The sequence below is a fragment of the Rhinoderma darwinii genome, chromosome 1, assembly GCF_050947455.1.
Source record: "Rhinoderma darwinii isolate aRhiDar2 chromosome 1, aRhiDar2.hap1, whole genome shotgun sequence".
Lineage (NCBI taxonomy): Eukaryota > Metazoa > Chordata > Amphibia > Anura > Rhinodermatidae > Rhinoderma > Rhinoderma darwinii.
Window position 1 is genome coordinate 420,933,085 of NC_134687.1, and position 15,149 is coordinate 420,948,233.

Below are 15,149 nucleotides of genomic sequence, written 5' to 3' on the forward strand. Positions count from 1 at the left end.
ACATTACAGTTTTAGGCCGGATTCACACGAGCGTGTGCGTTTTGCGCACGCAAAAAATGCGGCGTTTTGCGTGCGCAAAAGGCACTTAACAGCTCCGTGTGGCAGCCCCGTATGATGCGCGGCTGCGTGATTTTCACGCAGCAGCCATCATTATGACACTGCGTTTGGATGTTTGTTAACCGAAAAGCACGTCCCACGGAAGTGCTTCCGTGTGGTGCACGTGATTTTCACGCACCCTTTGACTTCAATGGATGCGTGATGCGCGAAATACGCACAAAGAACGGACATGTCGTGAGTTTTTCACAGCGAACTCGCACTGCTTAAAAATCACGCAACTATCTGCACGGCCCCATAGACTAATATAGGTAATATATATCCCGTTAGTCTGAATAAGCCCTTATACTTTGGGTCGTTCCGGACGCAGCGATATCAAATATGTATACTTTTTTTTTTAACGTGTTAATTTTTTTCCTAAAATTAGATTTCTTATAGGAAAAAAGGCAATGTTTGTTTTTATTAACTTGAAACGTTAATTTTTACACTTTTATTCAACTTTTTTTTTGTCCCACTAGGGGACTTGAGGTCCTGCCCCTCTGATCTTTACTATAATGCATTGCACTACCCACGTAGTGCAATGCATTAGAGCGGTCAGTCATTCACTGACCGGAAGCCTATTAGGTCCCATCTGTGGGCGGGGCCTAATAGGCTATCGTAAGTGGCAGACCAGGAGGCTATTATTACGCCTCCATATCAACGATCGTCATCGTCACGATAACATCATGTCGATGCCCATCGCTACAAACTACTAAGATGCCGCGATCGATTTTTATCACTACCTCTAAGGTGTTAATGGCAGGGATCGGAGCTAGCTCCGTTCCCTGCCTTTACAGCATGGTGTCAGCTGTAACCTACAGCTGACAACGGCGGCTGATGTCGCAGGCTCCGCTTCTGAGCCTGCGCCATCTTTCTTTAGCAACTGAATGCCTTTTAGGCCCACCTCCGGGCGGGACCAGCAGGCTTCCGTACTTTGCAGGCAGGAGGCCATTGTTAGGCCTCCCGTCTGCCAGAACAGCCATCGGAATCCCGCGATTTGCATTGCGGGGTTCTGATCTGCTAGGAAACACCATAGATGCAGCGCTCGTTTTTGAGCACTGTCTAAGGGGTTAATCGGCCGGATCGGTGACTAGCTCCGGTCCTGGCCATGCAGCAGGGTGTCAGCTGTAATATAAACCTGACACCCTCCGCTTCTGAGCCCGCACCAGCAACACAACGTACCCATACGCTGTGTTGCGTTAAGTCCTTAACGACAGCAACGTACCCATACGTTGGATGACGTTAAGGGGTTAAAAAGTGATCAAATAGTCGCATCGACTCCAAAATGGGACCAATAAAAACAATAAGTCGTCCCGCAAAAAAAACAAACACATACATATACGGCTCTTCAAATAGGGAGACACAAAAACAAATCGTTTTTGAAACCGTGTTTTTACTGTGAAAAGTAGTAAAACATACAAAATCAATATAAGTTTGGTATCGTTGCAATCGTAACAACCCGCTGAATAAATGTATTGTGTTTTTTTTATTTATACCACACAGTAAACGGCGTAAATTTAGGATGCAAAAAAGTGTTGCAAAATTGCAGGTTTTTTTCTATTCCCCCCCCCCCCCCCACCCTAAAAAAATTGAATTTATAGATTAAAGACTTATGTACCCAAAGATGGTGCAATTAAAAAAAAAAAAAAATGTCGCTGCAAAAATCAAGTTATAGCTCTTTGAATGAGACGATGGAAAAACTTAAAATAGCTTGGTCTTTAAGGCCTAAAATAGGCTGGTCATTAAGGGGTTAATCACATCCTCTATATTATTTATAAATAAGTTGAATAATAGTGGTCCCAGCACTGAACCCTGGGGTACACCACTTATTACCGGGGACCATTCAGAGTAGGAATCATTGACCACACTATGCCCTGACAACCTTTGGCTGGAATAATCAAGCCTTTGGTTGTTAGGGCATACTGGGAGTTGTAGTTTCACAACAGCTGGAGTGCCACAGGTTGCTGACCCTTGCTATAGACCTTACCATTAGGCATCTAGCAGACTTTGTCAAATGCCTTTGCAAAGTCCAAAAACTATAGCCACAGGACGTGCATAATAAGCCTATCAGGTTGATTTGACAACTTCTGTCCTTCGTAAAACCGTGCTGGCTGTCGCTTATATTACTGTTTTCTGTATCTAGTCCCTTAAGAGAACCTCAATAATTTTTCCCACTATGAATCGATCACCTTTCTACTAGAATTACTTGTGGAACACCCTTGGCACGCAACCAGTCACTAGAGAATCTTTAAATTTTATAAACTGGAACAGAAAGAAATGCACTAAGTTCTTTAAGAGCTCTTGGGTGTAACCCATCTGGTCCTGGAGCCTTGTTCACACTTACTTTATTTAAAGGGGTTTTCTGGTACTTTTATATTTGACCTATTCTTAGGATAGGTCATAGATATCAGAACGGTGGGGTCTGATTCCCGGCACACCCACCAATCAGCTTACTGAAGGGGCTGCACGGCGAACACTGTGGCATCCGTAGTGGCTGTGCCTGGGATTGCAACTCTGTCCCGTTCACTTACATTTTCACATGTCTATAGGTTGTATTGGCATTGCATCCCCTTACAGTGGTAAGTTACACTGGTTGCTACGAAACAAGCCCTAATGTGAGAGGTAGAACAATTCTGTTAATAGTTTCACTATATTATAGAACTCTTCTGATCGAGGCATGGACGGAACTCATCGGTTTTGGGTTGAATTCCAGAAGTAATAATTCTGTATTGTCAGTGGTGCGGGATGTAAGAGATGAGAGTAGGCTGTAATGTGTCATAAGGATAGAGAATAACATCTGCAAAAAGCAACCTACGTAATAAGACTCGTTGTTTAATGGATAATGAACTTTTCACCTTTGCAGCAGTAAGGGGGTTAAGATAAAATAGAGGAGGATTGGTGAGGAGGGGGAGGGAAAAAAAACTAAACAACTCCTGATCTCCCTGCCTTATTGGGATAAAATATGTAAAAGTAGGGAGCATGCATGGGACCTGTTAAACATCCAGTGCCATTCCTTTAATGGACAGACAAGCATCGCACAGTTTAAACAAGAGCCCGGGGCAAAGTGAGAGTGAGCCATTTCTGGAACTGTATCGGGCTGCAGCCTCACACTCGTACAGTTGTTTTCTCGGCTTGGCCCGGGCTGCCAGTATAACAGTTTATTGTCTTGCTGTGAAGAAGCAGTGGGTGTTTCTGTGGCATTGTGGTTTTAGTGTTCAAATGTTCCATATTTTATGGTTTGGCTCAGGATTACATCATATCTGTGTGAGAAGCCTCCTGGTGGGACACTGGTACCTTATGGTGCTTCTATCTGTGTTGTAGACTGTCATGGGCACATACTATATCTTCACGTGGTTTTATATGGAGGCACTTTGAGGTTTTGTGGCGTTCTCCATCACATGCCATATCAGGAAACTGTTTTCCACTAGAAGTATTGTTTTTAGAGGAGAAAGCGGTGTTACACAGATAGAAACTGAAATGGAATCCGTGTGCTAGAAGCACCATACAGCGGCACACCGAGGGCCCACACATCTGTAATCCAGACCCATAAGGGGTCCGTGTACCTCCTGTCCAGGGTTTGTACAAATGTGTCCATAAGTCTTTAACCACAGTCCCTTGCATGCTCAAAACAAAACAAGGACTATTGTTGGGACATGGGTACACAGGGGCTTGCTTTGATGTATTGGCAAGTTAGAAGTCTGTTTACTTTCTGGCTAACCATTGTACACTTTGTCTGATATTTCATTGTACTCCCTGTTTGGGTTACTTTTAGGTTTTTTTGCTTTTTGGTTTTTTTCTCCCAAAACCATTCACCACTGAAAGTATTGCATGAAAATCCACTTTATTGAGGATCAAGGGTTGACCAGCTTGGATGAGGCAGATTTAGTTTATGCCCCCCTCCCATAATATGATTACAGGTAGGGGAGTTTGCGGTCTTGCTGTAGGGGAACAACAATTTTGATACTCGTTTTGCTTGCTGCTTTACTGCATGCAAAATAGAGGGATCAAGTGAAGTTTATGTCCCTCTCCATGATTGAACAAAAGAAGATTATGTCCCCCTGCTTCCTCACAACCCCACAGCTTTCATATATTGAGCTCAGGTAAAATGAAAGCTGAGCTCTGGTTGGTTGCTATGGGCAACAATTACATTTTTAACATCCCGAAAAACTGCTGAAAAATCAGAAGCAGAATGCCTACAAACATCTGCCCATTGATTTCAATCGGAAATACGGCATTCTGTTCCGACAGGGCATTTTTTTCTTTACACCTCATTTTCAAAAAAAGGCGCATACAAAGATGCCCCGTAAAAAAGTGCATGTCACTTCTTGAGCCGTTTTTGGAGCCATTTTTCATTGACTCAATAGCAAAACGGCCGTAAGAAACGCAGCGAAAAACGCTAGTTTGATTAAAAAACGGCTGAAAATCAGGAACGGTTTTCCCTTGAAAACCGCTCCGTGTTTTCAGACGTTTTTTGTTAGAGGCTCTGTCACCACATTATAAGTGCCCTATATTGTACATAATCTGATAGGCGCTGTAATGTAGATAACAGCAGTGTTATGTAGAAAAACGATCATTTTTGACGGAGTTATGACCTATATTAACTTTATGCTAATTACTTTCTTAATGGACAACTGGGCGTGTTTTACTTTTTGACCAAGTGGGCGTTGTACAGAGGAGTGTGTGACGCTGACTAATCAGCGACCAATCAGCGTCATACACTTCTCTTCATTCGTTTACACAGCACATAGTGTTTTTATTAGATCACTAGGTGCAGCCACATAAACACACTATAACGTTACTCAAGTGTCCTGACAGTGAATATACATTACCTCCAGCCAGGACGGGATGTCTATTCAGAATCCTGACACTTCTGTAGCATCTGTATGATATTTATAGCAAGGCAAGCGTGCTCTCGCGAGATTACAATGTAAACTGTCATTTAAAACGAGATTACGCTTGCCTTGCTGTAAATATCAGAGACGCTACAGAAGTGTCAGGATTTTGAATACACATCACGTCCTGGCTGAAGGTAATGTATATTCATTATCAGGACACCACTGTAATATATAATCACTGTCAGGACACTTGAGTAACGTTATAGCGTGTTTATGTGGCTGCACATCGTGTTCTAGTAAGAACACGATGCTGCAGTGTAAATGAATGGAGAGAAGTGTATGATGCTGATTGGTCAGCGTCATACACTTCAATCCACAACGCCCAGTTGGTAAAAAAGTAAAACACGCCCAGTTGTCCATTAAGAATGTCATTAGCATAAAGCTAATATGGGTCATAACTCAGTCAAAAATGATAGTTTTTCTAAATAAAAAACACTGCTGTAATCTACATTACAGCGCCGATCACATCATGTAGAAGATAGGCCACTTATAATGTGGTGACAGAGCCTCTTTAAGCGTGTGAACATACCCTAAGACTGCTTAATAAATTTTTTGTTGCCCTTTAAATTATAATGGATCAACATTTCTTTGAGAAGACACTGCAGCCTATTACAGCTGGTATGGATAAAACCATGTCACCAAATTCATGAAACAGCACGATTTACTTGCAAACAACCTGGACTGCGAAATCTGCCATCAACCTCTGCGTTGGATCACTCGTCGCCAATGTTCTAATGGATATTCTTGGAAGTGTATTTACCAGAACTGCGTCGTCATGGGTATCCATCAGAAAGGCCTCTTTCTTTGAAGTGTCGCACAGATCTCTGAAAAAGTGGCACATTACTTACCTCTGGGGTTTAGAAACCTCTGAAAAGCAAGCTGCACAACTGACTGGAATATCCGAACACAGAGGGACATAATCCTCACTTGATCCATCTATCCATCCGATATGTGTCAAGTGAAGTTTGTCCTAGGCGGGGGATATAATCTTCACTTGATGGAAATAGGGAACCCTATTGCAAACTCTTGCTTACATGGAGCATCTTCCTCAAGGGTCCTGGAAATGTTACCTAGAAGAGGGGGATGTAGATCAAGAAACCGATAACCTTTTTATGTGATAGAAGTATTTTAGCATAGCCAAGTTCATAGAAAAGTAGAGAAAAGATAAAGCAGTGTTAAAGAATAGCAGCAGAAGGCAATTTACAAGTCGTAGCTAAACAGGATTTCCCACCTGATGACGTGAATCTGTGTCCAGATTAGATGTCCGTTTTGTACGCAGACACTTGATGACGTACAAGGAGTTCCATTTCTCGTTCTGCAGGAGTTCAAATAATTGTTTACGTTGATGCAAGTCAAGTACTTTGGCTTCATTTCATAGATTTACAGGAAATCTTTTCATTCTGCTGCTTGTGGACTGGCTTTCCGCTATTCTTCAGTATACTTCTTCCTCTGACTTACTACGTGTGGATAGAGATCTTCCTCAAGGGAGGATCATTCTTGCAATCATTTAAATAAACTAAAGATCACAATTTCCCCCTAGTACAATCGTCTTGGCATTGTAATATCTGTCGGTACTTTAACGTAAATGAGACGTCACTTTGTCCCTAGTACCTATAGAAGTGGCATATATGTTCCTGTACTGCAGGTGCACATGCTAATAGAATAGGGAACTGCTTGAAAGCGTAGGTCCACTTTTGGTTAATAATGACGTTTGCTTGCTGCTAAAGGACAAGTGGTAGAATTTGTAAGTTCAGCAAATTTTTTGAAAATGGAGCATAAGGCTATGGTAAACAGCGAATTTGGTCACGTGACGTGAAGATTGCAATGCCGCATTGCAAAATCTCAACTAATGTCAGTGTAGTCACGTTGCGACATGCAGTATAACAAGACCACAACCCAAAAGTAGAAAAAAAATACAAACCTGGATGTTTGGTCGCGAATCGCACGTGACTTTGCCATCATAGACCTTAATGTAAGTCGCGTGTGACTCGCTTGCAACATGTCGCGGTTTGTGTTTTGTTTTTTTTTAAGACTAATTGCACATCTGAAATAGTTGCGTGGCAGCAAGTGGTGACTTATATGAGACTTGATGTCGCTGTGTAGCCCTAGCCTGAAGGGGCTTTCTCAATAATGTTATGGCATATCACGAGGATGTGCCATACAATTATGATACTGGGGATCCGAGCTCCTGGGAGCGGTGATCGTGAGAACAAAAGAATGAATGAAAGAATGGGGGCTGTGCTGCAGTTCCCAGCACAACAAGTTGCGGAGAGTGCCGATGCGCAGTGAAAACCTCTTTTAAGGAGGCGCAGCACTACACTACGGCTGCAGCTGCTTCATTCAGCGGATCTTGGAGGTCCGGGCTGTCTGATTCCCCCTCCTAGTGATATGCCCTCCCTTGTAATAGTGGGGAAACCCCTTAAAAGACCATGTATGCTAGTTAATGTGTATGGTGATCAGATGCAGGGAAGCTGAGTGAATTTTAATTTCCCTGCAGAGAACTCCTGTTTGTAGTTGATAATGCTATTCCTTAATATTGATAGCTTTTGTACTTCCATAGGGGTAGTTTTAGACTTGAAAAAGAGTGGTCTTCTTGTCACTCTTGTCCATGGGCTACATCTGGTATTGCAGCACATCCCCATTCAAGTGAATGGCAAGCTCTTGGATCGCCAATATTTACACACCCCATTTTTTTCTACAACCAATCTGCATCAATTTCCATCTTTTTTTTGTTTTTGTTTTTTTTCAACCCATGACCCATAAGAGGAAATAGAACAAAACACTTAATGTATTTACTGCACAGTTTCGCTGTGGATGGCCGCTCTTGACTGACCGGAAAATAAATGCTGTGACAGTGTGTAAAGAGTGAATGGGAGACTAGACACATCAGATCACTTTAGGACAATGCACCTAAGGATTCCTCCAGACGTTTGCACCATAACCAGCAACCACGGAAGGAAGTCACATAGCCTCACACACAATGCTGACCAGTCCCATCACAGTGGGTGTTCATGCAGGGAGACGTGCTGTTTAACAGGGAGCGGAATCATTAGCCATATGTTCGTCGGCCTGATAGATCATTTGGATGTCCTGTCTGTAAACACGTATTTGTATGGTATCTTAGCATCCTCCCTTTCTCTCAAAATGTAAAGGAGAAACATGCTCGCTACTCCGGAATTAATCCCTAGAATTAGAGGCTGGGTAATATGGGACCATCTTCTCCCGTGGGATCGTGATCTGACTTTTTAGAAATTGGCAAAAAAAAATTGTAATCTTTTTTTAAATTCTATCATTTCAGTTTGGTGTAATTCGATTTTCATTTGTCCATATTTATATATATTAATTGTACATTTCTGCTATATTACAGAATTGGAATCCTAAATGTGTAATGAAAAGAAAAATTAAGCAACGTGTTAGCAGAACAGCAGTATATCTATCCTATCTATCTATCTTGTTTTTGTGCACCTTAAAAAAAATAAAAAAATAAGTATATAAAATACTAAAATAATTTTCTCTGGTGCCTAACAAATAAAATGGAACTCTTTGTTCATTATAGATGGACAAATCCCCGCTTCCCCCTTTCGTAGAGCTAACTCCGTGAGAGACAGAATGAAGAAGTTTACAGAAGAACCCAGTGGTACAGCACCTCCAATAGGTTTCCGATTCTCCAGCATGAGGGGTGAGCGAACACCAGGCCGAGGTGCGAGGGCACTGCAACAACAAACATTGTTTTCTGCTAGTCAGAAAAATGGTCAAGAAAACCATTCTGGTTTAGTCAAATCAGGACTAAGTCGCACAGTTTCCGGGCTCGGTAGCAACAGAGGGGATCAAAGTAAAAATAGCTACAGAACGCAAGATGGTAAAGTCACATCCGTACCTGACATAAAGTGCTCCAAGAATTCATCCACAAAAGGGTTCTCCACTCACAGTTCTGCTGGACTCGGCACATCCTCTGGGGAATGGAGTAAAAGACTTCCCCAAAGCCTGGGCTCATTCATCCCAAAACAGGAGGGTGGGAGGAGCCACTCAAACCAATTGCAAGGAACCCAGGCCACAATAGAGGGGGGTAAGCAAGTTGAAAATACAGATGAGGCCATTACAACATCAGTGGATCAAGAGTGTGTGCAGCCTTCTACATCATCCAAAGACACTCCAGGTGAGCAGCACGACACAGACATGAAGACCCTGCTTACCATTGAAATAAAAGATGGACGAAATCAGGGGTCAACTGGCAGTAGGATTGTGGGGCAACAAGGAAACCAGAGAGCAGGTAGAAATTATTATCTGTAGCACATAAGTGTATGTATATATTTGAGTGATGTGTGTGTGTGTGTGTATATATATATATATATATATATATATAATATAAATGAGTTCTATTGTTAAAGGGGCAAGCGCTCCTCTGACCCCTGCTGGCTGGTGTTTGTATAGTTTTTGGGGAGCTACGTACCATAATGGGGCTACAGTACTGAAGCAAGCTTATGCCAAAAGTGCAAAGTAGTACATCTTATGTTGAATTTCCAAATCTCCAATTTTAAATCTAACACTGAAGCATTGCCCGAAGCACTGTATTTATTACATGTCATCCGTGCAGGAATGCTCGTCTGATGTTCATACATTTACAAAAGTTTCTTGCTAAAAGTCTGTACTCCAGTGAAATGTATATATGCCTGCCATGTGTGTACTGCATATGTGGATGCTGCTGATCATCCTAATAAATGTCACTGCCCTATCCCATGCTGGAAGCACTCTCACTCTCTAAATCTGGAACTTAGTGGTTCTGCTTATATTGAAGATGCATCAACGGTAAGGAAGGGGTTTATTTTCTCTCTTTCTCATTACCTTTTTAGTCTGTATCCTCTGAGCAGGAATGGCTGTACATTATAGTCACCATGTTTACTTAGAGACCTTCTGCCTCTGTACTGCGTCTTCTATAAAACTATCCATCAAGTGGCTCCATTACATCACTTGGATGTCATGGAAATAAACAAAAGCCTTCCATACGGCATGCAGAGCGTCCCACTGCCAGCAAAATAAGAACATTGTTATTTTAGTGTCATTTGTTAGTAAAAAGAGTCCACTGTTCTAAGCTGCTGGTCTATTTACTCTTGGGTTTTTAAAGCATTGCGGTATGTTTTTACCTTTCTAAGTGTTGTCCTCTCCTTGTGGGTTTTCCTATCGGTAAGACCCCTCTATACTGTCTCACATACACAGCTGGTCACATCGCTGGGAGATGCCGGTGTGTGTTTTTTTTATTCTTGCATGTTGCGTTTCATCTGCTTGCGTTGGCTTTTACCCACAGTAATCCTGCTTATATGAGAGCATACAACTCTGAAGTGTTAATATTTGTACGATGTATGATAACTTAATGCATAGAATATATAACCTTCTATCACCTTTTTTTTTTTTTTAAAGAGTTAACCTTAGGACTCTCGGCTACCCCATTTCGAGTTGGCAACAGCATCTCCACAAACCGCATCAATGCAGGGAGCACAATCAGTACGAGTACCGTCAGTAAAAGCAGTGCCAGCGCCAGTACAGGCATTAGTACAAGCAGCATCTGTGTGGACAGTGGATTTACTGCAAACACTGCTCTCTCCAAGGTAATTTCCGATGTCCAGTCAATAGTTTCCCAAACTTGTTGTTACTAAACTGTTTTATTAATATTCCCAATTTGCTGAATAAAATAATCCGTGTATGTATTTAGAAAATTAATTAATACTGGAATCCTTTTAAAGTTAAATGGCCACAGCGTGGGTTAAGTTGCCAGTCTGGTGTGTCCGGTCTCTTCACCGGTAGGTAACCGCAGTCGTCAAGTAGTTGGATACTTGCCTGGCAAATGACTTTGTAAGTTGGTAGCCAAACATGTCCTGAGGGGCGTTATAGTGCTACTGTACCAACTGCATTACTACAGTCATGCCACCTGATTAGGGAATACATATTTATAACTTCATAAACCTGTATTTATGTATCCATGGGCGTATTGATTATAGTGGGCACCATGTAATTCTTCGCTTTCCTGCAGCATCAGACATGCTGGACTTTCTCCCGAGCTATAAAGGCTAAGGGTTCTGAACAGCCCCTTTTAATAGTTGTGTATGTTACTAAAATAATAGGCTGTGACCTATGGAAATGAATTCTACTATTGACCCATATAGGACTTTATTTTGGTGCAGATCTTGGCTCAGTTTTTGAGCCAAACACCGGAGTGGACACATGAGAGTAGATTTATCAGTCTTTTCTTTATACCATTCCTTTCTTTTGGATTCACTTCTAGCTTTGGCTAAAAACGTAGCATTTAAAAATAAAAAATAAAAAGTTTGATCTAAGCAGAGCCTGAGAGGCATGCAAACCCTTCCTAAAATAAAAAAATTCAGATATGCAGAGTTCCTACATGGCACTTATGCCTATGTCTACATGTACATATATTCACAAAATCACCAAAAATCTATATGATTTGCATGTCCGTAAACATTTGAGTTAAACAAGGTGGTGATTAGATGAGCAGCTGCTCATCTTACCCCTCTAGAAGATGTGACCGTCCGAGAGCAAATATCCCCTACAATAAGAAGGGGTGATAACCTGAACGGAAGTTCACATGCCGCCTCTGGAGTCGCTGGAGGGCCGTACAGGGGGAGATGACCGGAACAGGCTTCATGATGTCTCTTGCAGTTTCCCCCTTTTCTACGCACACTCAACCGGGATGTAAAACTTTTCATCCGGACTCCAAACTAGTAGTGTACCCCCGAATAGAGCCTTGATACTGGTCTATCTGGAAACCCCTTTAACTCTCAAATTATAAGAAATCAATGGTCTATCCTGAGGATAGGCCATCAATATCTGACTCTCGGCACCTGCTGATCAGCGGTTTTGAAGGGGCCGCAGCGCTGCTTCCCCTTCATTCCTGTCACTGCTCACACTGAATCTCTGACACACTTTGTATCATTCAAGTTAATGGGATACTGTCAATCGACGCTATAAGTGTGTTAGAGTTTCACAGTCCTATCTTGCTATTGGCCCGAGTCGTCAGACCCGCGGTCGGGATTTGTGGCCGTAATACGTTCAGACATGTGCCTGCATTACGCTTGTGTGACACTTGCCTTTCACTGGCAAATTGGAAATTCAACCGCTGGATTTAAAAGGTGTTGCATTGAAAAGATGTTGATCCAGGAACAAACATCTGACACCCTGAGTTTTCCAAGCCCAAACTGTCAGTGTCCTGTGTTCTCTCTAGAGTAGACTTCCACTCCTTGTCACATGCTGCTAAGGAAAACCTATTAAAAGGAAGCCTAATGCCTTTTTTGGCTTTCTCTATGTAATACAACATGTACTTTTGATTATAAAGTAATTTATTATAGACTAATAGTAACTCCACTTGGAAACTGCTGCAACTAATCTTTTCTCTTTCTGCCACTAGAAAACCTTACCATACATACATAATATATGAGCATTATGCAGTAGTGTGTATATACTCTGATATTCAGGTATACAAAGATTCCTCAGCCAGAATAAGGCGTCTAATTTATTTTTGTTTTATGGAATAACTATCATTTTGTTCCCGTGCACTGATTCCTACTACTTTGTGGTGGAACAATGGACCGTTGGTTTTGTAGAGTTGTTACCCTTGGCCTCCTGGTCAACGCTGTTAGATACTTCCAGATTCCCTTATGAGAAGTGTGCTGTTCTTGTATATATCTTGGCTTGTCATTATGGAGCATGTAACTTGACAGCCTTTCAAACCTATTCTCACATTAATATCAACATATCAAAGATCGCCCTAGGAGCACATCATTGTAAGTAGGGTGCCCATCCTGTGAAATCCTGCTAAGGGCACCGCTGTGTATTTGCAAGCTTAATCTGCAAGCTTAATCTGCAAGCTTAAAAAGACCAGATTATTTCCACAAGGAAAATAAAGGTGCTGATTCTGGTTATTTTGCGGATGAGGCTAGTCACCAGGTCAGACAACTGCAACTCTATGCAGGTGAGGCGTTGTCAGGAAATGCCTCATTAGCTTTATCGTCACGCAAACACCACCGCCAGAAGAAAAATAGTAGCAAAGGTATTAATATACTACCTTTTTATAAGCTAATTCTTCTATGTGTGAGATCTTTTCCTGTGTTATGTAAAGTATATGGATCCAGATCAAGTCCATTACTGATTACATTTTTTTTAATTGGCGGAGGGATGGGGTGGGACGGGGAGCACTAGATCAGTATAAGTATATATGGTTTTCTTTGCTGTATATCGGCGTAGAAAGTAAAAATTATGAATACTGGCAATTTATTTCCATTCAAGTTCCATATTGAAGGTACACATTTATTTCAGCAGTGCTGGTAAGAAAGTGGTTAACTTTTCTGTTCCAATGCTAGAAATAGGCAGCTTCCTGCCACCTGCTGTGCCCACATCTTTCTTCCCCTTTGTCTGCAGGGAGATGCTATGTAAATATATTTATAGCGTCTGTCTGTAAACATTCCCCCATATCTGGATTAGAAATGGGATCAGAGCATGACTCTCTAGCTGTGTCCTTGGACAGATCCATTCTGAGTTGTGACCAGCTGGAAACTACACCCCAGCACCTTCTTCAGTGTCTCCTCTGTACGGTCGTGTTCAGATCTAGTGGTCTGTCCAACCATGCCTAGTGCGGGCCTCCTGGAGCTGGATAACCAGCACCAAGAATCCATGCAAAACACGGAGCATGAATTCATCCTTTTTCAAAAGCAAGTCACACAGCAACTGCGAGACATGGCCATGTTGTTGGAACCACTGACCTCTACTGTCAATAACTTGAAGGAAGAGAACCACCTTCTCCGTTTGGAACAAGAGAGGTTGACCCGGCAGGTGGAAGAGCTGACCATTTTCCTTGGCGCACAGGAAGCTTGCAGTTCTGTACCCCATCCTCCAAGGTTTGCCAGCACGCGCAGATCTTCCTCTGTACATCTTTCTAGAAGTAACAGTCTTGTAAGTCCCCAAGTTTTATTAATTGTATCTCTGTCTCCAAGAAGCTGACATTTGTGGTGCATTATAGAGCGTGCTAAGCGCCTGTGCCTACAGCACTGACGTGGCGTTAACCTGGTGGTCTTGAGTAATTATCTGTCCCTTGGCAATTATTTACAGGAACTGCCATGAATGTGTGATAGATGCGGGTGCCACCTCTGGGACCAGCACATCAGACATTTGACATGCCCCATGAATATGCCATAAAGGTCTGTCATGAGTCAACACCTTTTAACCCTCTAAAGCTGTTATCATATGTTTTTAGTAATGGAATCAATGCCCTTTAAAGGTACATGGTCTTGTCATCTCAGGTTTTGACCATTTTTTTGTCTGTTAAAATTTTCTTTCGCAAATTAGCTGCTTTTAACTGGTCATGTAATTACATGAACGGTTCACAGGACATACCATCGAGGACCGCTACCATACTTCGAGCTCTAGGAGGCTGATACCATCAATGCCTGCTGCTTCTGAGCTTCTGCAGTTTCATGTTTTAGATCTGGCGATTACTAGTAACAAAGTAAAACAAACAATGTACTCTATAAAACTTAGATCCCCTTGCTTTTCCCACTTGGTGTGTATAACTGTGTAGAAATCATTATATTTGCCTATTAAGTTGTTTAAAATGACCGGACTAATAGCCTGTTGCTTCACTTATTTTGTGGGCTGTGAAATGACCATGTACACCTGAGTATAAAGAGCTCTGATCACAATGGCGCCAAAGATTTTCTATAGGAGCCATGACATATGTTATCTGTTTTATTAAAGGAGTTGTGCCAGAATCAAAAATGTTCACCTATCCGCAGGATAGGTGATCATTTTCTGATCGCTGGGGCCCCCACCGTTTGAGAACAGGGGGTCCTGAAACCCCTGTTCCTCCTCCATTGCTCGATTGAGGAGCAATATTATTTATTAGATCTTAATTATTATATATTCTCTAAGGCACGGACTATTAGAAGTCAATAGGATCCGTCAGAATCAATTAAAGCGGTATTACCAGAATTAAAATTGATCACCTATCCACCCCCTGGAGTGAGAAGGTAATTGAATGGAGTACAGTCGAGTGCTGTACTGGGCTGTTTCCGTCATTCCCATAGACTGAATGGAGCGGCGGGCGCATGCTCAACCGCCGCACCATTCAAGCTACTCCTCGCTATGGGGGGGGGGTGG

General features: G+C 42.1%; 1 protein-coding gene across 3 annotated transcripts in view; it reads left to right on the forward strand.

Annotated features, from left to right (window-relative positions):
* The window catches only part of SMTN (smoothelin), a 132,740-nt gene that overhangs the window by 85,314 nt on the left and 32,277 nt on the right, over positions 1–15,149 (forward strand). For 2 of the 3 annotated variants that reach the window (XM_075853294.1, XM_075853285.1), the window contains exons 9-10: positions 8,545–9,258; positions 10,404–10,591. In XM_075853294.1, the coding sequence (XP_075709409.1) occupies positions 8,545–9,258; positions 10,404–10,591 (902 nt within the window). The remainder of the gene's footprint in view (positions 1–8,544; positions 9,259–10,403; positions 10,592–15,149) is intronic. The other variant, XM_075853302.1, reaches the window with a different exon arrangement.